Raw genomic sequence first — 26449 nt, forward strand, 5'->3', positions numbered from 1 at the left:
TATGGACTAATTAAATGAATTTATAATGTTTCTAAAATATTTCCATTTGTATATGCTGATGGCTCCCAAATCTGCCTTCAATCTAGAAATCTCTCCTTTATTTATCATCCAATAAATATTTATGAAGTGATTGCCATGTTGCAAACCTTGTCCTAAATACTGAGAAATGTAGTAGTAAGCAAAACACCCAACATCCATTTCTCATCACAGAACTTTCTTCAGTCTAGTGGGTAAAATCAATCTTAAATGAGTAGGAATAGATATACACTTCTCAAGAGTGAGAAGCCTAAGATACCACTAAAGAATATGGATGATTCTGATCTTTTCTGAGGCACCATAAAAGGTTTAGAATAAAGAAACTATAGGACTATTTCCACCTGCCCACTAGAGTATTCTTCCTATAACTCTTGGACACACACACTGAACATGTCCAAAATAGTACTTGGCATCTTCTCTCTTAGCTTGATCCTCCTGAATCTCCTAACTTGATGGGCAGTGCCAACATTGACTCTACTGCTAAAGCTGGAAGATTAGGTATCAATCTTGACTGGTCTCTTCCCTGAACCTACTTCCTACTTACAAAATGCTCTCCTTTTTCAATTCTAAATGTCTCTTGGTTACACTTCTATCAACATCTGTTTAAATGTATCTCGCCATTATTTCTGACCTGGGCAATTATAGCACACAACTAACTGTTTTTTCCAAACCATTCTTTACCTTCTCCAATCCATTCTCCCCTGGACAACCAAATGGATCTTTGAAAAAACACAAAACTGATTACATCCCTTTCATATGTAAAACCCTTAAGTGTCATCTTATTGACCTTGGTACCCTCAGTGATCTGACTCCCCTACCTTCCTTCCTTTTATTTTTTTAATCCACCAGCCATTTCTCCTCCCAGTTCTCCAAAGGTATCATGTTTCAAGCTCCTCTAGGCCATTGCAGATGTTTTCCTTACTGGCTTCCCCACCTGATTAACTCCCATTGTACTTGCCATGTCCTAGCACTCATAGAACAACTTTGGAATTGTTCCTTCAATACTCTGCCTTTCCTACTATAGAATAACTCAAAGGCAAGAAAATCCATTATCTTATTCATCTTCATATCCCTAGACCTAGCCAAGTCCTTGTGAAACCTTATGTCACCAATAATCATCTAATAAATTCATTCATGCTTCACAGCATCAATTTCAGATCCACCACACTTGGGCCATGATATTTAATAAATTCAGATGCTGCCTATTTCTGTTTCTAACATACTGCCCTTCAGAAAATAGTAATTTTCAATGACTAGTCAAAATGTTTTAAAACAGGAATTTATCACTTTCTGCATTTAATTAGTATTTTACAGAAGATTATTCCCAGATTACCATTTTTTCCATGCCAAGTCTGAACAAATGTAAACACCACCATGTGAGAGAAAACAGACATAAGGAAGATAAAAGTGACAAAAGAACACTTGTTTGGGGATTTTTTTTCTTCAAACTAAACATTTCTGAATCATGAAAATGTATTTATGATTCAGTCAAACAGTGTGAATCCTTTTAAAACAATTTTTTTTTCCCCTGGGTTGAGGATGTAGCTCAAAGATGAAGCACTTACCTAGCACATATGTGAAACCGAGTTCAATCCCTAGCACCACAAGAAGAAAAAGAAAGAAACTCTTACAGAAAAGATATAGTTCAGAACAAGAGTGTCATTTGGAATTAGGGAAATTTGATGAACTAGCTTTGGTTTTCAAACTTCATAGTATGTAAGCCCATTCTTACAAAAGATAACAATAAATACTGTGCATTGTTTATAGGTGCACACAGGCTTCAGGGGCCAAATGAGCAATTTACCATTTGCTGGTTACCTGTAGTATTATGCTGGCAGGCATCACAGACTCCTCCTCCTCCTCTCTGATGCTCAAGAGGAAAAGGATCTACAGAGGCATTGTAATGGCAGCTCCTGGAATGGCCATTGCACTCACAAGGTTTACAATTGAAAGCGTGAAGGTGATTGCCTCTGCGGAAAGGCTTGTCATTATACAGTGGCAGGCAGCGATCACACTGGAACAACAAAATCATATAAGAACAATAAATATCATCTCAGATTTTTTTCTATTAATAATCTAGTCTTTCTCACTAAATGGAAAGCTAATATTCATTATTCAAAAGTCAAGGATCACTGTATTTGAAAAATGTTTATAAGTCAGAAAAAAAACTCATTATAGGCAAGAGTTATGCTTGTTACAAAACCCTTAAAAATGTCGAAACACTAAAACTTCATACCCTCAATTATAACTGTAAAGGAAAACCAAAAATAATAAAAGTAATGTTAATTTAGTACGTTAAAACATTACATATACATACCTGGAAAACCAAGTTACTTTATTTCTTTGCAAAAACTTTATCAACAGTACTTTGAACAATGATGCCCTCTTGTACCATACCTTATTATTCTAAATAAGCATTTTTTCCCCTATGCCTTGGTGAACTGTGATTCTCATTCCAAAATTTGGATCAGCTTTCAACATTTTGACCTTTGTGCTTTTAGTGTTGTGAAACATCCCTGAGAATTGCTCTAATGTAGTAATTTGGCTAGCATTACTTCCTCAGGGGTATCTTCACCTTATTCTTTGCATGGCAACCACTTTCCTCACTGATGGGAATTTCACCCTCTCTAAGGAGCCTGGCTGTACATCTAGAATCTCTCAAAGGGCAACAATGATTAACTTTTTCTTATAAATCCACTAAAGTTCAATTTGAATTTCACCTGCACATTTTCTTTCTTCACAATGTTTTAATTTTTGTCAGCCAATTCCCTTGCAGTGAAAGATGGTGTTTGTCAAGTGTCACATGAGTATATCACTAACAAAGAGGTAACACAGTCACATGATTATCTGTGAATAAACTGGTTCTGAAAGTGCTATGATCAGTCCAATATTCTTCAAAAGAAGAGCTATAACTTGTCACTAGTTATAATGTGTATCTCTTATAAGTTTCCACAGTAATTTCTGGATTGAAGAGCCAGCAGCTAAGTGTGTGTATGTAACATAAGATTAAAAAAAGGAAATAGAAAAATTATAGGTTATTTGACCACCAAGTCCAAATATTAACATGATATAATTCCTTTTCAAACTTGCATCTATACCTTTTATATTTTCAAAATTTGTACTGTGTACCCCATAAATTACATAGCCCCATATTTTAAGTATCATGAATTTATTGCATTATTTATCATGATTTCCACAAAATAACTCTTTTAATCATTCTGCAATTATTATACATTCAGTTTTGCTCCACACTTATTTTTTGTGGAGAGTGCCAATGTATCTGAGTATTTCCTTAAGAAAATTGTAAGGGATGAAATAATATTTCAAGTAATAAAAACATTTTTATAGATTTTGTTAATATTACTTTTAGAAAAATTAAATTTTACCATATTAAATTATCTCTTCACTATTTTGATTTTTAAAAAAGTATTAATCACTGTGGTTTTTTATATATATTATGTCTTTGATTACTAGTGAAGCCAAATATTCCTTATCTACTTTTTGGTTATACAGTCCTTTTTTAAAAAAGCATTGATTTTTCTTTCATGTATTCATTTTAATTATTGATTCTAAAGTTCTTATCAGATACTACAATTTTCATTTTTACCTATAAAACAATGGAGATTTAATTTATAATTTTCAAAATATTGATTTCTTCTATCTTATTGGACAATTTTTTTCTGCATAATATTTGATGTGGTATCGTGGTAATAGAGACTATTTGGATATTTTTTTCTGACTTAAATGCAAATGTCTTTAATGTTACAACTTTTATAATGATGTTGACTATTGATGTCAGGAAGACAATTTTTAAACATTTTAAAGAAGAAATATCTATTGCAAAAAAACAAGATGCCATTATTTAAAAAGGAATACATTGTAAATTTTATTCAATTCTGATTCTTCAACCTGTTGAACTGACAAATCATATAATCAATTAGTAGATTAAATGGAATCTATACCTGCATTCTTAAGATAAACTCAACATCAGTAATGGTAAATAATGCTAAGTAAAAAAATATTATTTAGATAACTGCATGTATACTCATAAATAAGACTGCTCCATGTTTTTACAAGGATTATTAAACTAATTTTTCAACTTTTAATCATGATCAATATATATTTGTATTTTTAACCTTCATTTTAATGTCTTGTTCATCTGAAAATTCTCCTTTTGTGCACACACACACAAATCTATTATATTTTGCCAAATTACATTGCATATAAAGTATGATTTCTTCAAGATGAGATTTTAAAAATAGAATAACTAAATAAACACCAGAATTTCTGAAAATGTTTTCCTTATCCTTCATGAAATACTTTTTTGTTGTTGTTGTTCTCACAGTGCTGGGGTTTGAATCTAGAGTCTCAAGCATGATAGGTAAGCATTCTACCCACTGAGGTAGACAGCCCTACTGCGCATTACTGATGTCAGTGTGACTTCCCAAAGCACTCAGTGGCCAGTGTTACCTATTAAATTACAAAGAAGGAACACCAAACCACATAAAAATCATGTCTCCCCGTCTATCCATAAAAATTGTCTTTTGCTCTTTGCTCTTCAAAATTGTTAAAACTATTTTGATATTAGGACAATAAAGAGCATTCTCTGATATTTTGTAAGAAACATTTAATACTTTAGAATAGTTTGACATATTTCATAATCATTATTGGAATAAACTACAGTGAAAAGCATTTTTGCCAGTTTTTACTTATTCCCCACTGATCCACAGTTGAACCATTTTTTCCTTTAATATTCTTAAAGGGAGAAAGAAAGAAAAGGAACTTAATTGTTCAGTGTATTGCTGTTTAATGGTATTCTTAAAAATTTAGCATGAAAACAAAGTGAAATTTTTCTACTTAACTGAGGAGAAAAAGAAAATTCAGATGTTACATAAATATTAGGTAACATTTTCACATCCAACAAATGTCACATTATATTAATGGGGTAATAATGCACACTATATTTTGGTCAATTTAAAAGTTTATGTAATATTCTTTTTGGAATGATGAGAATTCTTTGTTCCTAATACCATTCCTAACCTTTTGGGCTTTGCTTCTCCCACAGTGCTCTATTAATACTTGATCTTGCTTCTGCTGCTTTGAACTGAAATGACTGATTTACTTATATGTATTTTTCAGGACATACAAGTTATTGACTTTTATACTTCTTATGTCATTCACACAGTAGGAGCATAATAGACAATTACTGAACTGTTAACTGAAAGTCACATCTAATCAATGATATTTATGTCCAGAGAAAGCTGTACTTGAAAGAATTTAGAGAAGACACACAATGGACCCAATTCACAAACAAGGTAATAGCTATATGAAGAATTCGTACTTGGCTGTGATAAGATTATTTGCAATAAATCACCACTCACAGATATAAACTCAAACTCATTTTACAAAAGAAAGTTATGCTACTAATCATTAGGACATTTTCAGCTATAAATCTTTGGCTAAAATTATTTAAGAAGAAGAAATGACCCCTTTAAGTGTTTCCTCACCATCAATAACCAAAATAGACATTATTATTGCGGTATGTATATAGGTGACTGTATGACCAATGTGATTCTGCAACCTATACAATCAGAAAAATGAGAAATTATACCCCATTTGATTCAAATGTATGAATTGTCAAGATCATTGTACTGTCATGTGTAGCTAATAAAAATAAATAAATAACCATAAGCAAATCAAATTTATATCACAGATTCAAAAAGAGTTCTCTGTAGGCTACAAACCACATAGCTTGGTTCAACAACTAGTGCTGTCACTTCCTAATATTAAATATTACACATTGTAAAAGGGCCACTGTGAAAAGTAACATGAAATACATACCGTCAAGCCTTAGAAACTATATTAAGCATTTAAAATTGGTTGCTTCCATGAATGGGTAAAGAAGCTCTGGTAGATATACAAAATGGAATATTATTTAGTCATAAGAATGAAATCCTGTTATTTTCAACAACATAAACAGAACTGGAAGATAACATATTGAATGAAATGAGTCAGGCACAGAAAAGACAAATACTGCATGTTCTCACTTATATGTGGAAACCCAAAAGATGATCTCTTTATTCTGTACCTCTATGAGAGGTACAGAATAATATAAAAGTCCCCAGAATCTGGAAGAGGGATGGAAGGAAAAAAACCTAAAGAATATAAGAGCACAGTCAATAAAACAAATGATTTAAGAATATAAAGGCACAGTCAATAAGACAAATGATTTATGTATATACATAGTAAATATGGTTGATGACAATTAATTTCATACTTTAAATAGCTAGTAGAGGGGATTTTGAATATTCCCAACACAAAAAAGTGGTAAATATTTGAGGGAACAAATGTAATAATTACTCTGATTAGATATTACACATTGTATATGTGCAATGAAATATCATACTAGATCCCATAATTATGTACAACTATATTTTTAAACTTTTCTAAAAATGAGTAAAATGAGTTATCTAATTGGATTCTCTAGGTCTTGAGTTGCATAGTATACCACATCTGATTTCTATGCTTTGATTTGCTAGCCTGTGTTCTTGTGAAATTACCTGAATCTCTTTTCTTCTTCTTCTTCTTTTCTGATCCAATAAAATGGGAGTGCTAATTCTGGCCTCATGAGGTTGTTTTAAAAGCTAAGCACTTGTCAAAATATCTGTCACACAGTTGGCCTTCAGTAAACATTATCTATTGCTCTATTGCATTCACAACTGGAAACTAAGGAAGTTAGATAATATGGGCAATGTCATTGGATAATTAGTCCTTGAATTCACTTTACCTGTATGAATATCAATGTATTCATGTCTGTTTTCCTCAGCTTTTTTGCTGCTATGACTAAATGACCTGACAAGTACAATTATAGAGGAGCAAAAGTTTATTTGGGGGCTCACAGTTTCACAGGTCTCATTCTCATTATGGGTGGAGAAAGAGTGTGGAAGAGGACAGCAGCTTATGAAACTACCAGGAAGCTGAAAGAGAGACTCCACTTACTAGATACAAAATATATACCCCAAAGGCATGCCAACAATGCCAGTCCTCCAGCTACACCCTACCTGCCTTTGGTTACCACTCAGTTAATCCCTATCTGGGGATTAACTCATTGATTGAGTTATGGCTCTCATAACCCAATCATTTAACCTCTGAATGTTCTTACACTGTCTCACACATGAGCTTTATGGGGAACACCTAATATCTAAACCATAATAATCTCTAAAAGGAAAATAATTCAACATCTTATTAAGGACAAAATAATATTAGGATAAGGGGTAATATTTAAATAATACCCAAAACAAATCCTGGCAGATGTTATACATTCAAAATCTGGAAGTTACAAGGTAGAAGAAGAAGAAAGAGGAAGAGGTAAAAATGCAATGCAGTTTTTAAGATAATACGACTGTCAATAATATATAACTGTCCTTATGAAATGTATTATCAGTAAACATTAAGAATGGACTGAGATCATAAATGTACTGGTATATGATCTGCTGTGGCTGAAGTGACCTACAGAGTGCAGCAGGAGTAATTTATGACAAAAAAAAAGATGAACAAAATTTATTACTGGTTAATTTTAACATTTGTAGGTATGACTACCAAAGAGGTTTTATAGATACCTACTTCCTAGGGGCCATCAGATATCATTAGGGTATAACCAATATTTTTATAGTAACCAGAAGTATGGGAGAGATATGTACTAATGGAAGAAATGAGAGAGAAGATGAAAACTCACTTTCTGACTCCTCAGATTTGAAAGAGAGAAATGAGCTCATTAAATTTGCTTCTCCAGCTCAATTAGCCATGCAATTATCCTTATTTCCAATATTTTTAAAACTTTAGTCCATTGTAAAACTTTAACCAAAGGCAAAATTTTACTATAATGATCCCAACTTGTTTTTTTTGCCTTTTTTCAAAATATTCTTATTGAAGAATTTGTTTACCGAAGGGTGATGTTTTTATTTTTCAAGTTATCCTCTCTTGAATTAAAGTTGGTAGAAGTGATATGGAACCTTTGGCCCTGTCACACTGATTACAGATGCAGTTTGTCTTCTACAAAGCAACTGCTGGCTGTTTGAATTTGGGATATTGCCTACATGAGTTAGTGGAGCAAATCCAGCAAACACATTCCTTTGATATTTCTGTGAAAACAACATTTTTCCCTTTTTAATTATGATCTTAAAAAATCCTGTCATTGGAGATTTTTATTGTTACTAGCAACAGAAAAGCCACTATCCAAAAGCCTTATTATAAATAAGAGTGGACTAAATGCTGTATCAGTGCTCCAAATACACAATCCTGGCCTCCTTAATGTTCAAAATCAAAGAGGAATTCTGCTGCTGACTTACTGAAGTGGATTTGGTCTTACTATTTGTTACTAAAAATTGCAGGCCTTTTTTTGTGTAGAATTTTTAACAACCTAGGAAAATATGAGCAATATGCTAAGTTCTGGAAGTTTATAGTTATCAGTTTACAACTTTAAGATTGAGATTTTTAAAAATTATTATAATGCCAAGATAACAGGAATTTCTAGAGAACATCAGTGCAGACACTGTCCCTAGAAGGGCGGTTTGTCCATGAGCAACATATGTGCAGGTTCCACTGAACCCACACATTCCACTGGACATTCAGGAAGGTAAGATTTAAAACTCTTTGAATTAGATTTTTTTTTTAAATGAGGTGTTTACAATAGCCAAAAAGGAAATAAAACTAGGCATATGCTTTAAAGTAAGAAAATGGTTTTCAAACATCATGCTTAAAAGAAATATAATCCAAACATTTATATAGAGAGAATAATATTCATAGTGTAGTTTGAATTTTTAAACCAAGTTTTAAATAACACAGAGTATAATCTTATTTTCTAGATAAAGATGGATTCATCTATGAATATAAAGATACAACTTTAAGAAGAGAGAAATGACACATATTTATTTACAGTAAGAATAATATAAGATACAAAAAAGTACATAAACCAAGAGTACTTGCCAAGGTTATCTATCAGTAGTAGGGTTAAAAATGACTTCCACTTTTAAAACTATTTTCCCACAATGTGCATTTAGTACTAATGTAATAAAATTGGGAACAAATAAAATGTAACTGCATGGATGGTTACAAGAATATTATATATCATTTGCATTATTTGTGTGTAACATTTCACTACAAAAAGCTTAGAAAATTTAAATGTTCCAGTTTTAAATTATACACAGATGATAAACTACAGATAAAACAATTCTCTTTTCAAGTAAAAAATATAGGGTGAAAGAGTTTATCAGTTATCACTAAGGTGTAGGTTTTTTAAAAGATTTTTTTTCAAAACAATGAGATTTATGTATAGAAGAACAGATCTTGAGAGATGACTACCTTCATTTCTGTTTTAAAATATGATTGACAACATACACAACTAAATGACTCACTGACATCAATTCTGGCCTTTAATCCCAAGGATAATTCTATGCTATTATCATATTGTATTTTTTTTACAAAGACAGATAAAAGAGAAGGGATAATTTTGTAGTTGACCCTTTGATTGTAAAGTTTCATAAAGCTATAAAAATTTGGCCACATAAGAGTGTTTTTAACAACTCCTTTCGGACAATACACCAAGATCTATGACAAAATGGAAAAAATAACAATGGGTGAAATATGAGTAGTTTTGGAATATTTATAATTTTCATCTTTTTATATCAATCATTGTACTATTTCATTTAAAATATAGAAAAGTATATGTCTTATATCTTATGCAATTCCTGAAGCCAGCAGTTTTCTATTTAATGTTTCCCTCCTCTCCAGTTGATCCTTTGTCACTTTTAATTAGGTTTCAGTTTGTTCTGTAACAACTGGATTCCTCCAATATGGCCCTGGATGCTCAAATTATAAGATTAGACAATAGCTCTATCAAGGTCAAGGACTTTATCACTGATTCATCTAATGGCTTTCATTTTGATAGCTTCTTAAAAGCTACTAATCAACTCTACTAAGTTGCAGCCAAATACTTTGACATATTCAGGTAGAAAAATCATTGAATCTAGAAGACACTGATGAAACTTATGTTATTACTTTATATTCTACTAATATACAATGACATTTCTCTCTTCTTGGTCATGGGTTCTTTTGTTACTATTAGAGACTAGCAAAGACAATCTTTCAAAGATAATCCACAGGCCCCAAACCATTTGTATCAACTCTACTCCTATCAGTCTCAATTTTCCTCGTTTATTTCTTAATATCTTCAAAATTACAGAGAAAGTACAAATTGACACAGAGGAAAACGTAAGGTAATTTAAGAATAGGAACAACCCATTTATTCAGTCACTTATTCAACAATCTTAAATGCCTACTGCATAACTTCAAAGAAAGGAGAAAGAAAATCTCTGAGTCAAAGATACGTAAAATCCATGGGAGCAAAGGAGGAGATCTTCCCGCATGGTACTGACAGGGGAAATTCTTCATGTGCAATGGAATCAACGACTTTTGAAAGCTTCAGTTCATGATGATAGTAACCAGGAGCATTAACCACAACTTGACTAGTCCTCAATATTTACAAGTTAAAAAATTAGAGAAGAATCTGTTTTTGTTTATTTACTTTTGTACCAGGAATTGAGCCCAGAGGTGCTTAACCACTAAGCCTTAGCCTCCAAGTCTCTGGGATTATAGGTGTGTGCCATCACATCCAGCAAGAAGCGCTTTTCAAATTATTTTTGTTTAATGTATCAACGTATTTTTAAACATTTTTAAAAGTCACAAGAATTCCCAAGAACAGTAAACAAATGAAATAATCTTTTTTTTCTTAAGTCTACTACATTCAATGTGAGCTAAAATTTTAAAAGGGGCACAAAGGAAAACTATAGGGGCTGCCTCATTTTGTTAAACATTTATAGAGAAAACAATCTTTCATTTTCACCTTTAAAATCATTGCAATTATCACGGTAATAATAGCTCATTTACTTACCAGTTTTCCCTATTAAACCCTGAGCTTCCAGAAGCAAGCACTAGATTTTAATGGTCTGAGCATAATACCTAAAACATTGCAATTGTTCAATAAATGCATACTGAAGTAATGAATTAACAAATGAATGGATTGATTGAGTAAATAAATGGATGAAGGAGGCAACAGAGAGAGTTGGAGAGAAAAAAATAATTTACCTTCTATCCTCAGTAATAAAATAGGCACAAATCTCTCTTCCTAAGTAGTACTTCCAATGTCATAAGATTAGCTAAGATCTATGGTGTCAGGCCTCAGTGCTTCACCATGAAATGACTAAATCTTTTCAACAAGTATGAGGTAGGAGTTACTATGAACCCATTTTTCAGATCAGAAAAGTGAGGCATGGAAAAAGAAATTAATTTCCTCTACAATGTAAACTAGACAGTAAAAACTGCAGAGGACAGCAATGTTTACTTTTTTAAAAATTCATTTCTATATTCCCAATGCCTTCAAGAAGCTCTTGTCCATTGTAGGCTCTCAATTTATGTATCTAGACTTTCTCCTTCAGAGTCCTTACTCCTAATGGCCACATTACACTGGCTCCATGGATTTAAAATTAAAAAAAAAAAAAAGTTCCCTGGAGGAGGGAGGGGTAAGTGGATTCTCTATATAGCTCAGTTTATCTTTACTTTCTGCTAAGAGTTTAATCTAGATAAAACAGCCCTGGACCCCACAGATGGAATCATTCCACTCCTGGCCAGAAATTTCTGAGAGGCATCAGTAGCCCCTGCCTATGTGGGAAGGGGAGGAAAGCAATCTGCTTATATGTGAGTGATTACAATAGGCTCACTGTTTAGAGGTCCTTAGTGCTACTTACCGAACTAAAAGAGGTCATTAGTTAACCCCTTCCCAAGTGGCCTAAACAAATTGGGAACCTTCTAAAAATCTACATATTTTTTTTTCTTTCATCAGTAAAAGCCAGTCACACATGTTGGAAGTTACAAGACCCTAAATTTCTAATAATAGTAAATTTTTCTCAGGCTCTAATTATGGTTTCCATTTTTTATTTGTTTGTTTATTTATTTAGATATAGCAGCTCAATTTTAATTCAAACGATATCTTTTTAGTTTTACCTATACATATGTACAACTATTATGTGATAATCAAAAATTTAAAAAATGATTAGAGGTGAAAATACTAACTAGCCTTATTTGATGATTACACACTGTATACATATGTAAAATTATCATGTGCTATCTTATACATCTGTATAATTAAAATTAAAAATATAAAAATATAGTATATATGCATATATAAAACAATTAAAGTATATTTTTCCATTTATTGTTTTAAAGTGAATGATCTAATAAAATCTTTATACTTTTGACAGTTACAGGACTTTACCTTTTGAAATTTTTTAACTGAAACATAAAAATTGTACATATTATTGGGATACCAAGTAGTGTTTTGATATATGCATGCATTGTATAATCTGTAAATCTGATTAAACACAGCTGTCTCTTGAAACATTTTTCATCTCCTTATGGTTAAAACAGTCAAGATCCTTTCTTTAGCTTTCTAAAGTACATAGCTGTTACCCATAGATAGGATCTTATCTTAACATAACTAGCAGTTAATGAAATAGTAACATAAAAATTTAAAGGAAAATACAATAACATGGATTTTTACCTATGAATTGTTGTGTAATTTTAATTAGCAAATCCAAAACAATCACCATATTTTTACACTGAGAAGATAGAAATGATGATGTATTTATCCTTCAATGACATATTTCTCTTACTAATTGTCTTTTCCCTGTCTAGGAATTCTTGTATAATATATCCAGAAATGATGTACTTACCCCTCTTTTAGGTACCGAACTTAAAAAGCACAAACTACATAACGGCTAATAATATTGTACAATATTGATCAGATACAGATGATAATAATCATGAATACTTCACATATATGGCCCATCTGGCAATTCAAATAGTAATATGTGATAGCTACTGTTAAAAAAATTCTAATCCAAGCAATGGCTAGTCTGTAATTCTATAGGAAAAATTAAAAATTAAAAAATTATGAAACAAAATAAATTTTAATAACATGTAAAACAAAATCTCATAGGAAAACACAAAACTAGGCAAAATTAATTGTATACTTCTTTGTTTTATTACTGATATATAAATATAACTGATATCAAGTTACTTGTAAGCACAAGTTCTTGACTGTATGCCTGGTAATTACAAATCTCTCTGTATAAAGGCTGAATGAGGCAGAACCATTTGCAGGAGGAGCCCTGGAGTCTTACTGGTTAATCTTGAGTAGTCTATGTTGTTTGGTATTGGATATCTCCTTTGGACTGCTTGCTTTCTTTATTCTTTCTGTTTAATTGTGTACTTGTTCTGAAAACTAACTAGAAAAAAATACATGTAGACACACTAGGTTTCCTTGAAGGATGACTTAATGATTTGCCCATTTTTGAATAATGGCTTAGATAAAACCATATTATTATAACCATAATAATTTAACCCTATAGATATTCCAGAATATATATCCAGGAATAGAGATCACATGTATAAAGGATAACCTACACTATTCTACAAAGGAATTCAAAGAAGAAAAATGAATTCATTATATTAATATGTTTTTACATGCAACTATTCAAAATAATATATATCATACAAACATGAATTCAGAAATTTAAAAGTACAATGAATGAAAGCTGTCCTTTAAGATTCTCTCAATTTAGTTTTCATAAAAGGCATCTGAGTTGCCACTTGGATATAAAGTCATTTTATGTTGAAAATTTTTTTGAGCATTAGATTTGAATGAAATATTATTAGTAAATAAATATTATTTAATTAGTATTGCTGCATTTAGAATTTTCTTTTATACTTTGAAATGTCTATGGTATTATATTATTCATTAATTACTGATTATCAGCCAGAATCATTTATTTGCACTAAAGTCATCTCTGTGTATTACAGTAATTAGTGTCTGCCGGGAATCTATTTTGTATTTCACAAATATCCTTCAATATTTTCAAATATTTACATCTGTAATCAAGACAGAATGGCTATAATCTAGCAGCAATGTTCTACACATTCAACACACTTAATAAATATTTGTTGCATGAATAAAGCTACCAAATGATTGATCTTTGCAGGAGAATTATAAACATACACAGTAATATTGGATTTAGTAATGGTTACCCCAGACTGAAGAGAGTCACCACCACTCTGTCTTTAGTAATAGGATAAAAATACTTATCACAAGTGATATATTCCCGATATGCTAGTAAATCATATTATAGTGGGAAAATGTTTTTGCAATATTTAAGGTAAATACGTTTATATGTAATATAAAAGCAAACAATTGTACATTTTTATCACTTTTTAATAATTACTGTCATGTATATTCCCCTCCACCAATAATATCTGAATTTAATAATATCCACACAGAAGCATATCCTTCTATTTACACCTCATATTTATGTATCACATGGCATTGTTTTGCATGTTTCTAAAATGTATATAAGTGGCAGAGTGCTTATTATTCTAAAACAAGCTTTTTTTGGTATATAAACACATTACCTTTATTTTATTTATTTTTATGTGGTGCTGAGGATAGAACCCAGTACTTCACATGTGCTAGGTAAGCACTTTACCACTAAGCCACATCCCCACATCCCCAGTCCAAGTTTATCTTCTCATTCTCTTAATACTTTTATAGAACAAAGGTTGTTTTGGGTGGGTTTTTTTGTTTGTTTGTTGTTGTTGTGTGTGTGTGTGTGTGTGTGTATGTGTGTGGTGGTGGTGGTGGTGGTAGGAATGAACCCAGGGCTTTATGCATGCTAAGCAAGCACTCTACCACTGAGGTATACCCCCAACTCTAAAACTTTTAATTTCAATTAAGTTCAGTTTATCAATTATTTCTTTCATGAACCGTGCCTATTATCTGTATCTGAAGAGTCATTATTATACTAAGGTCATCTGGATTTTCTTCTATTTTGTCTTCTCAGAATGGTATAGTTTTTTATTTTACATTTAGGTACATGATACATTCTGAGTTAACTTTTGTAAAGAGTGTAAAATCTGTGTAAAATTTATTTTTACATGGGATGTCCTGTTCTTCTATCATCACTGGTTGAAAATATTGCTTAATCTCCACTGTACTTCCTTGGGTCTTTCATCTAAGATCAGTTGATTATATGGGTTTCTTCCTGGGCTCTCTATTCTGTTGGCCTATTCTATTGCTGATTAAAAAAAAAAAAAAAGTCTTGATTACTGTAGCCTTACAATAACATTGAAGCTGGGTTGTTCTTCTTCAATGTTATATTGGCTATTCTGGATTTTTTCCCTCTCTGAATAAACTTTGAAACCAGCTTATTTATATCCTCAAAATATTTTTTTGTGATTTATATTAAGAATATATTGAATCTATAGGTCAAGTTGAATAAATTTGCATCTTGACAAATTTTGAATTTTCTTCTCTGTAAATATGAAATCTCTCTCCATTTAGTTCTTTGATCTCTTTCATTGGCATTGATTTTGTAGGGTTTTTTCCTTATATAGATGTAACATATATGTTATAGTATTTACACACAAGTTATTTATTAAGAGCTGATATAAGGATATTCTGGTTTTGATTTCAAATTGTACTTGTTTATTGATGGTATATAAGAAAGCAATAGTGTTTTGTTGTTTTGTTTTGTTTTGTTTTTAATATTAACCTTGTATCCTGCAACCTTGTTCTAATCTCTTATTAATTACAAGAACTTTCTGTTGTTTACTTTTCTCAGATTTTCAATGCAGGTGATCACTATATCTGCAAACAAGTATAGCTTCAATTCTGCTTTCCAAATCTGTAGATCTTTTGTTTCTTTTGCTTGTCTTATTGTACTAACCGGGGCTTCTCAAATGATGTTAAAAAGTAGTGGTAAGAGGGAACATTCCCATCCTGTTCCTGATCTGAGCAGGAAATATTCTAGTTTCTCAATATTATGCTTGATATTCACTGTAGGTTATTATATACATCTATGACTAATTGAGGAAGTTCTATTTTTCTAAATTGCTGAGAATTTTTATCATGAATGCATGTTGAATTTTTTTAAATGCTTTATTTCCATTTATTGACATGATCCTGTGCTATGCTCTGGATGTGGTTTGTCCCCACCAAAACTTACATTGAAACTTGGTTGCCGTTGCAGCTGTGTGAGGAAGTGGAGCCTTTATGAGGAGCTATTGTCTTTCTCATCAGACTGGACGAATCCTCATGGGAATGAATTATTTCTTGCAAATATAGATTAAAATAAATCATCTATCCTGCTTTATCCTATCATTGTCTTTCATATTCTCCCACTTGCTCTTCTATTTTCTACCATGAGTTGAAATTGCATGAAGTTGTCACCGTTGGCCAAGGTCACCAGTACCATGCTCTGGGACTTCAAGAAGCATGAGCCAGTGATTGAAAATAAATCTCTTTTCTTTATAAACTATCCAGTATTAAGTATTCGTTATAAATGCAGAAAGTTATATATCATATTATTATTTTATTTTTGGTACTGGGGATTGAACCCAGGGGCCCTTCACAACTGTCACATCCCCAGCTTTATTATTTTATTTTTGAGACAAGTTGACGCTAAGTTGCTGAGGCTGGCTTGGAACTCACAATCCTTCTGCCTTGGCCTCTGAAGCTGCTGGAATTACAGGTATGTGCTAGTATCTACTATACGGTTTTTTAAATCTTTAACTAGTTGATGTGATAGATTACATTAGACAATTGTGAAAGTTCTATCTAACCTTGCATAACTTGAAAGACTCCCACTTGGTTGTGGTGTACACTATAATTTTAACACACTGCTGCTGGATTTTCTATTTCTTTGAGAATTTTTGCATCTGTGTTCAAAAAAGATATTACTCTTGAGTTTTCTTGTACTATCTTGGTTCTTAATATTGGAGTGATGTGCACATTATGGAATGAGTTGAGTTTTATGTTTTGATGCACTCGGGCCATCTTTACCATTTCACTACTGCATTTAAGCAACTGATATTCAAAGAAATTACTGATATATTTCGATTCATATTACCATACTTGTTACTGTTTTCTATTCCTTTCCATTGTTCTTTGTTTTTATTTTTTTCTTCTATTTTTCCCCTGTCTTTTATGGTTTAAATTTTTATGTAATGTTCTATCTCATTTATTAGCATATTATACTTTTTTTTTTCATTTTTCACTCTTTTAAGGACTTTCCTAGAGCCTGTAATATATAGTTACCACTAATCCAAGTCCACTTTTAAAAAACTTCATACCACGTCAAGGGTGGTATGAAGGTGGAACCTTATAATAATAAAGTATCCCTAATTCCTCCCTCCTATCCCTTTTATCATTGTGTTCACTCATGTCCCTTATACCTAAGGAATCATTACTGAACACACTGTTGCTAGATTATGTTGAACACACTAGATTAATTAATAAGAAAAATTATAGCTATGTTACTTATGTTTTCTCTACTCTTCTTATCCTTATAGAGATCTGAATTTTCTGACCTGCATCATTTTCCCACTCTTTTTAAATGTTTTTGCAACCCAGGTTTATCTGCAACAGGTTCTCCTAATTTTCTTTTTTTTTTTTTTTTTGCAAAAAAAATAATTTTTCTATTTGCCTTTCTATTTTGGTAGTTCCTACTGTCCTTCTACAAGCTCAGAGATTCTTTCCTCTGTGGTGGTCCATCTACAATGGAACAATCAAAGGGGTTTTCATTTCAGTTACAATGCTTTTATCTCTAGCATTTCTTTGGTTCTCAGAATTTTCATATTTCTGCTTATTTTACCCACCAGTTCTTGCATGTTGTCTGCTTTTCCCATTAAAGCCCTTAACCAAATCACAGTTGTTGAAGTTCCCTGTATGATAGTTCCAACAAACCTGCCTGTCCGAATCTGGTTTTTCAGCTTGCTTTACCTCTTCAAACCATGTTTCTTTGCCTTTTAATATGCCTTATAATTTTTTTTGTTAAAAGCAAAGCATAGTATAGTGAGTAAAGGGAGCTGTTAAGTAGTCCTTTAGTCCTGGTAATAAAGTGTGTGGGGAGGCGAAGTGTTCTATATTCCTTTGTTTAGGTGTCAGTTTATAATGATCCCTTATCCACAGGCTCTAAGTTTTACAAGTCTTCTCAGTACCCACCTCCCTCTAGTCAAGACAGGATGGCTGGAAAGTGAGGCTGGATTTGTTTCTTCCCTTTAAATGCTGATTTTAAGGATTATATTATGATACCTTGCTATGCTTATACTTTTCCCTACTTATATTATCATTTAATATAGTCAATGCTTATTATATTTACTACAGATTTGCTGGTTTACTAGCTCACAGTCATTTTTGCTTATCAGGCCTTTGTTCAGGGAATATTATATTTCTTTATGAAATATATTCTTTTTTAAATTTTATTTATTTATTTGTTTATTTATTTTAGTTTTAGGTGGACACAATATCTTTATTTTATTTTTGTGTGGTGCTGAGGATTGAATCCAGTGCCTCAAGCGTGCTAGGTGCGCATTCTACCACTTGATCCACATCCCCAGCCCCTGAAATACATTCTTTAATAATTCTTTTTGCAGATTTCTACTATTGATATTATTGACATATATTTATTGCAAAAAAATATATTCTTTGTTTTTAATTGTCACTCTAGCTAGAATTGTGGGTTGTTTTTACTCTGTATTTCAAAGATACTACACTCTTGTCTTCTGGCTTTAATGGCTATGAGAAATATAATATCACCAATTTCTTTTAAACTCATGTCTCATAATTTGTATTTTTCTCTCTGGCTACTTTTGGGATCTACTCTTAGACTTTGGTGATCAATGGATTTATTAGATTGGACCTATGTATGTATTTCTTTTACTTGTCCTATTTGGGATTCAGAAGAATCATGTCATCTCTTGGGTTTTATTATCACGATTTGTGTCTTTTGTGAGACTGTATCAGTTTGTTCCAATTTTCATATCTTCTTTTCCATGTTTTGAACTTACATTTTAAATTAACTTATGCACAGACCTATTTCAGGGATAAAAAACTATTGCAAGTATTTTTTAAAGATTAATAATATCACAGTGTGTCAGACAGGAAATTAAATCCCTGTAGTTGGCTCACTAAATGTACATCAAAGAGATTCTGCAGTATGAACTGCCTGAATGCTAGTTAAATGAAAAAGGAACTCACCAGTATTATAAAAATTAAAACAAAAATGAAATTCATTTGAAATAAAGCCTTTTTGGAAGCAGAGAAAAAATAAGGAGTGGTAAAGACTGATGTACAATATAAATGTGATGCAAATTATTCATGATGACTCATACTTTTGGACTTAGGAGTCTAAAGGAACATATTCTCTAAAATATCAGGAAATATTCATTTACATAATAAGCATCATAGATTATGATGTTGGCACCATTCAAATTATTGAATGGGAGTAAAGCTTATTATATAAAATGTTTCAAGCTGCCTCTGGTATTTATAATACTAACAAAAATGTATACTGATAGCTTGATTGTAGTTAATTCATAAAATCCAAGATTAATGTTATAAAAGGGTCACAAATTAGAACCAAAAAATAAGAGAAGTATTCACGGTCACTAATAAATTGCTCTGTACATGCTTGGCTACCCTTTCAGGTAATGATGTCACACAATGATGGAAGAATATCTAAGTAGCCAATGAAGTGCCACTGCTTGGCTGAGGCACTGGTCATCACGTCACTCTTGGCCAGAACCCATGAAAGGTAAACACAGATGTTAGAGGAAAAGGAAAGTCCAGAAGGATTTAAGTTTTACCTGATAACAGTTCTCTTAAAGCTAGATTCTACCAAATTTGAACTCTTAAAAAAGGTAAAGAAAGCACTAGATGTGAAAAGAAAATCAAGAGGTAGCAGGTGTCAAGGCAATATCATCATATTAATTAACATATAATATCCAAGTCCAACCTTTCAATTTCTAGGTTTTATTCTATTTCTATGAGCCTAACATACACTTCAATAGTTATAATGGACTTAAAGACCAAGTGGACCAGAGTACTTTATTGCAGTAAAACTAATGATGCAAGTAGTTAGGAAATGATCTAAAAAGGAGGGGGGTGGAATGAGATTTTAAAGCCTATGTACCAAAAGAATACATATTGAATAGTTCCAGGATACAAAATTTTAGAACAGAAAAATAGTAATCTATGGTGACAGAAGAGATTGATGGTTGTTTTCCTGGGATTGGGGATGGTGGGATACAGGGTACACAGTTCTGAGTTCAAAGGAACATCTGGGGAGAGGGCAACTTTTCACATCCTAATTGAGATGGTAGTTCCACAAAAGAACACATACACCAAAGCTCATCAAACTGCACATTTAAATGCACATGTTTTATGGTATGCAAACCGTGGATAAGGAGAAATCATTAAAAAAAATAAAAATCACTAGTTTTATAAGATGTTACCACAGGCCAAATTGGGTTAAGTGTATGTGAAATCTCCACTATTTCTAATAACTGCAAATAAATCTACAATTATCTCAATAGGAAAAGTTCAAAAGATACATGTGCAGCAGCAACGATTATTTGTTATCAAAATAAAATTAATCATTTAAAATTATTTGTCTCTTATTTGTGAGGTATCTAATGAATCATACAAGTTCAATACCGTATAATTATGAATTCTATTTTGAAATATTTAACTTTGTTTACAAGTTAATGAACACTATCTAGTCTTCTGGATTTGTTTTGCCTAGATCAATCCAAAAATAGGCTCAGTAAATTAATCATTCACTTTTTTAGTGATTCTTGTGAAGACATGTAACAAGTACTCTAACGCATTCTTTATTGATAAAGTATGACATTATTTTTTACAGTACATAACATAAATTAACCTCAAAACCTTAAATTGCCAACAAAATCCCAAAATTTATCAGGGTTTCTAGGTAAATAATACTAAGGACAGCCACTGAGCATTCCCAAAATATATATTCAGGTATAACAAAATGTAATAACTAAGAAAATAATGTGTAGCTTTAAGTTTATTTCAGAATCTTCGGGGTCTTTGTTATTACATTTTCTTAAGGTTTTTTGCCTTCCTTAGTTCTTATTTTTGTGAAGGGATAAAACATATTAGTTAGCAATGGGTAGAACCATAGGAATAGATAGTTGATCTTGCTATATTAAGAATAATTAATCATGTAGTCTTTTAGTTTCTCAATCTATCAGTAAGTTTTACTTTATCAATCTCCCAAGCTAAAAAGTGACAGAAGGCCAGATGGCTTACTTATGTGAGATCTCCCAGATATAAAGTTTATGGAGTGGTGAATAAGGTAGTGAACAGAAGCACGATACTGCTGAGAGTAGGTAACTGCCACCATGAGTTAATCAGTCATTGATATGGAAAGATAGACAAAGTATTGGTCTATCTTCTGATGAAGAAAAGCCAAAAAAAAAAAAATCTGATATTGAAAATTCTCACTGAAAAATAAGTCAAAAGGAGTATAACCATTGTTCCCACACTGGAACCACATATTTGTGACATCAACTTTTTAAAAAATTGAAGAACGTTTCATAAAGAAAATAGCCTAGATTGGCCGCACCAGTTTGCAGTCCCACCAGCAATGTACAAGAGTACCCTTTTCCCCACATCCTCTCCAGCACTTGTTGTTGTTTGACTTCATAATGGCTGCCAATCTTACTGGAGTGAGATGGTATCTTAGGGTGGTTTTGATCTGCATTTCTCTGACTGCTAGAGATGGTGAGCATTTTTTCATGTACTTGTTGATTGATTGTATGTCCTCCTCTGAGAAGTGTCTGTTCAGGTCTTTGGCCCATTTGTTGATTGGGTTATTTGTTTTCTTATTGTTTAATTTTTTGAGTTCTTTGTATACTCTGGATATTAGGGCTCTATCTGAAGTGTGAGGAGTAAAAATTTGTTCCCATGATGTAGGCTCCATATTTACCTCTTTTATTGTTTCTCTTGCTGAGAGAAAACTTTTCAGTTTAAGTAAGTCCCATTTGTTGATTTTTGTTATCAACTTTTGTGCTATGGGTGTCCTATTAAGGAATTTGGAGCCCGACCCTACAATATGTAGATCGGAGCCAACTTTTTCTTTTATCAGACGCAGAGTCTCTGATTTGATATCTAGCTCCTTGATCCACTTTGAGTTAACTTTTGTGCATGGCGAGAGGAGGGGATTCAGTTTCATTTTGTTGCATATGGATTTCCAGTTTTCCCAGCACCATTTGTTGAAGATGCTATCCTCCCTCCATTGCATGCTTTTAGCTCCTTTATCAAATATAAGATAGTTGTAGCTTTGTGGATTAGTCTCTGTGTCCTCTATTCTGTACCATTGGTCCACCCGCCTGTTTTGGTACCAGTACCATGCTGTTTTTGTTACTATTGCTCTGTAATATAGTTTTAAGTCTGGTATCGCTATACCGCCTGATTCGCACTTCCTGCTTAGAATTGCTTTTGCTATTCTGGGTCTTTTATTTTTCCATATGAATTTCATGATTGCTTTATCCATTTCTACAAGAAATGCCGTTGGGATTTTGATTGGCATTGCATTAAACCTATAGAGAACTTTTGGTAATATTGCCATTTTGATGATGTTAGTTCTGCCTATCCATGAACAGGGTATATTTTTCCATCTTCTAAGATCTTCTTCTACTTCTCTTTTTAGGGTTTTGTAGTTTTCATTATATAAATCTTTCACCTCTTTTGTTAGGTTGATTCCCAAGTATTTTATTTTTTTTGAGGATATTGTGAATGGAGTGTTTTTCCTCATTTCCGTTTCAGAAGTTTTGTCGCTGATATACAGAAATGCCTTTGATTTATGCGTGTTGATTTTATATCCTGCCACTTTGCTGAATTCATTTATTAGTTGGGAATGGAACCACCATTTGACCCAGCTATTGCCCTTCTTGGACTTTTCCCTGAAGACCTTAAAAGAGCGTACTACAGGGATACTGCTACATCGATGTTCATAGCAGCACAATTCACAATTGCTAGACTGTGGAACCAACCCAGATGCCCTTCAATAGATGAATGGATAAAAAAAATGTGGCATTTATACACCATGGAGTATTACGCAGCACTAAAAAATGACAAAATCATGGAATTTGCAGGGAAATGGATGGCACTAGAGCAGATTATGCTTAGTGAAGCTAGACAATCCCTAAAAAACAAATACCAAATGTCTTCTTTGATATAATGAGAGCAACTAAGAACAGAGCAGGGAGGAAGAGCAGGAAGAAAAGATTAACATTAAACAGATACATAAGGTGGGATGGAAAGGGAGAGAAAAGGGAAATTGCATGGTAATGGAGGGAGACCCTCATTGTTATACAAAATTACATATAAGAGGTTGTGAGGGGAATGGGAAAATAAACAAGGAGAGATATGAATTACGGTGGATGGGGTAGAGAGAGAAGATGGGAGGGGAGGGAGGGGGGATGGTAGAGGATAGGAAAGGTAGCAGAATACAACAGTTACTAATAGGGCATTATGCAAAAATGTGGATGTGTAACCGATGTGATTCTGCAATCTGTATTTGGGGTAAAATTGGGAGTTCATAACCAACTTGAATCTAATGTATGAAATATGATATGCCAAGAGCTTTATAATGTTTTGAACAACCAATAAAAAAAAAATTAAAAAAAAAAGTATTTGGAAAATGGAAAAAAAAAAAAAAAGAAAATAGCCTAGAATGGCAACTTGGAATTGAATTCACCATTCTATTCCTTTCTCTCTGGTTCATTCATTTTTCCTTCCTCTAAAAACATAGAAAAGACAATTGCAAGAACTGGCATATTCTCAAGGCTTACATTTTCTTTTGTTTGCCAAATGACTGTAATGTAATTCAAAGAAGCTATGTTTATTGAGTAATATTATTAATGGTTAGACTAATACTGTGAATTGAAGACATTCTTTTTGGATTATATCCAGGTCTTTAAAAATAACATGGTTTCCAATAGGAAATGAATGGCTTTTATTGAAATGTATTATTTTAAAAAGTAGAACAACATAAAAAGCACTTAAGTATATTTTCAGATGATTGTGAGACAAATTTTCTCAGACACAGAAGTCCCCACACATATTAAAATATGCTGAACCTAATGAAATGAGAACATCATGCTTACAAATGCTTTTATAAAGTCATTTCTCTTTTTTAATGCATTGTTGAAAATATCGTAGAACTTAGAAATCACTCACCTTAATAGTCTATTGACTTTTCTTCTTCAGCTGCATTTGCCAAAATTTGTTAAATAAATTGTGTTTGTTGCTTCTTTATTTGTGCTTAAATTTATGAATGATCAAAACATGTTGAGGAGGGAAATAATAAAATTCTACATTTTTGTTTTTGATTTTTTTTTCAAAATATGTTTACTATCTAAATAAGAAGCATTAACACATATTCTCCCAGTCTAAATTATAGTTCTTTAGTACATGAATTCATAATCCAGCAGTCACCACCTAAGACCAAGTCTGAAAACCCCAACCTGACTTCTGTAACCAATCATGAACCTTGATTCATTGAATGCCTCTATTTTAAAGGAAAGGCACGGAATCACCCAAGAATCATAAAATACTAAGCACTTCAATGTAAGCAATTAGAGGGGAAAAAATGAGATATGATATCAAAGGAGCAGAGAGGAAGAAAGAGGGGTGAGAGGCAGGTTGAGACAGACTAGTCAACATAAAACAGGAAAAGCTAAAAATAAACTATGTTAAGAAAGTGTTGGCTAGGGTTAACATGAAAGAGAAACCCAGTACAATGCCTTAGCTTACACATACTAGGTATCTTCAGTCTAAGATACTAAATTCATCCCAGAGCATCTTGTACTTTGACTGTTAGTGGGTTTGGGAATGAAGGAAAAAAAATTAATAAAAGAAACCACTGATAAGAAGCAAAGGAAAAAGTGTCCATCTTAAGGCATCACAAGAAGACAATAGGAAATAGAGAATAAATGTCACTTAAAAATCTATAACAAATCAAATAGGCAAAAATTTAAACACACAGTTATGGTTCAATAAAAAAATCAATCAAATTCATTTTCTTTTTGCAATATATAATATACCTGTATTATAATAAGTATAATAAGCCATACAAGCAAATTAAAAAATCAGTCTTTTTACAAATGCTTTCTCTCATGATATGCTCATAAAACCAATTTCAAAGACAGTAGACATTAGAAACCCAAAACAATGAAAGAAGTTTCTTCTTTAAAAACAATTACTGACTAGCAGTGGAGACTAAATGTATAAATAAAAACAATAGCAGTATACAGCTGTGATCTGGAAAATAAATTCAAAGGAATATCAAAGTGAGAACATGAAAGTTTTGGTTTGGGCAAATAGAAAAGAGGCCATAACCAAACCAAAGGCTCTGAGATGAAGCCAATCAACAGGACAGCATTGTGGATGTGCTGGAGAAGTCTGCACTTGAGACAGTGTTCCACCATTGAACTATGTTGAACTCATGCGATTATCAAAAGCAAATTAGATCAGAGGAGCAATCTCAGAGAACAAAAATATAGTTTGCCAAAACACTGACAGATAATTTTTTTTAAATGAAATATTTACTGATATTCCAAAATGAACTGCATAAAGAACTTATTAGCTAAAACACAAGCAGAGGGCAAGATCTAAAAGGAAGATAATTTTGCAAATTGCATACAAGTCTATGAGACAATAATACCATGTGAAAAGCTAAGACAAACTAATATGTGAGTCTGTATTTATGTAACAAAAAGGATACAAACATATTTTATACACTTGTCAGAAGAGAACTGACAAGGATAGGAATTGTATAATGTAGTTTACTGTACTTGCAACATTAGTTATAATAGATATGGTAAAATTATTCTCCAAAAATATTATATCAATTTGCATTCCCATCAATGATGTATACAAGGTTACATTCTTGCAAGTCCTAGATGTTATCAATCTTTAAATGTTTTGCTAATTTGAGAAATTAAAAACAATATTTTATTATAATTTGCACTTTCCTGATTAAAACTGAGGTTGAGTGATCTTTTATGTGTTTGTTGAATATTATCAATTCTTCGCTTCTAAATTGCTTATTCATATATTTGCTCTTTTATTGAGCTGTTCTATTTTTCTTAATATTTTTAAGTGCTCTTTGTGTATTAGGACCTTAAATCTAACTTTTAATATGATGTAATTATTTTTGATTAATCTGTCACTTGTCACTATAGTTATGTTAATCATTGCACTCTTCAGAATTTTAGATATTGATAGGTTAACTCATTAATTTTCTTTGTGGCTCCAGTTATCTTTGTTTCCCTTTGTATTTTATTTGTTTAGATTATAAAGGACCTTCACTTTAAATTTTAAAATATTCTTCTTTACAGTAATAAATATATTGATTGTTTCATTTTAATGTTTAATCCATGTTAATTTTTTGTGAAGGCCATGCAGTAGGTCTCTGCCTTCATTGCCAGACAATTG

At 32.1% G+C, this 26449-nt stretch overlaps 1 protein-coding gene across 1 annotated transcript in view; it reads right to left on the bottom strand.

The window, feature by feature from the left end:
• The window catches only part of Ush2a (usherin), a 763436-nt gene that overhangs the window by 639698 nt on the left and 97289 nt on the right, over positions 1–26449 (bottom strand). Inside the window, exon 9 of the mRNA XM_046438452.2 lies at positions 1855–2050. Within this exon, the coding sequence (XP_046294408.1) occupies positions 1855–2050 (196 nt within the window). The remainder of the gene's footprint in view (positions 1–1854; positions 2051–26449) is intronic.

Source organism: Marmota monax, unplaced genomic scaffold (genome assembly GCF_021218885.2).
Source record: "Marmota monax isolate L192 unplaced genomic scaffold, Marmota_monax_Labrador192_F-V1.1 WCK01_AAM20220418_F8-fsc00118, whole genome shotgun sequence".
Lineage (NCBI taxonomy): Eukaryota > Metazoa > Chordata > Mammalia > Rodentia > Sciuridae > Marmota > Marmota monax.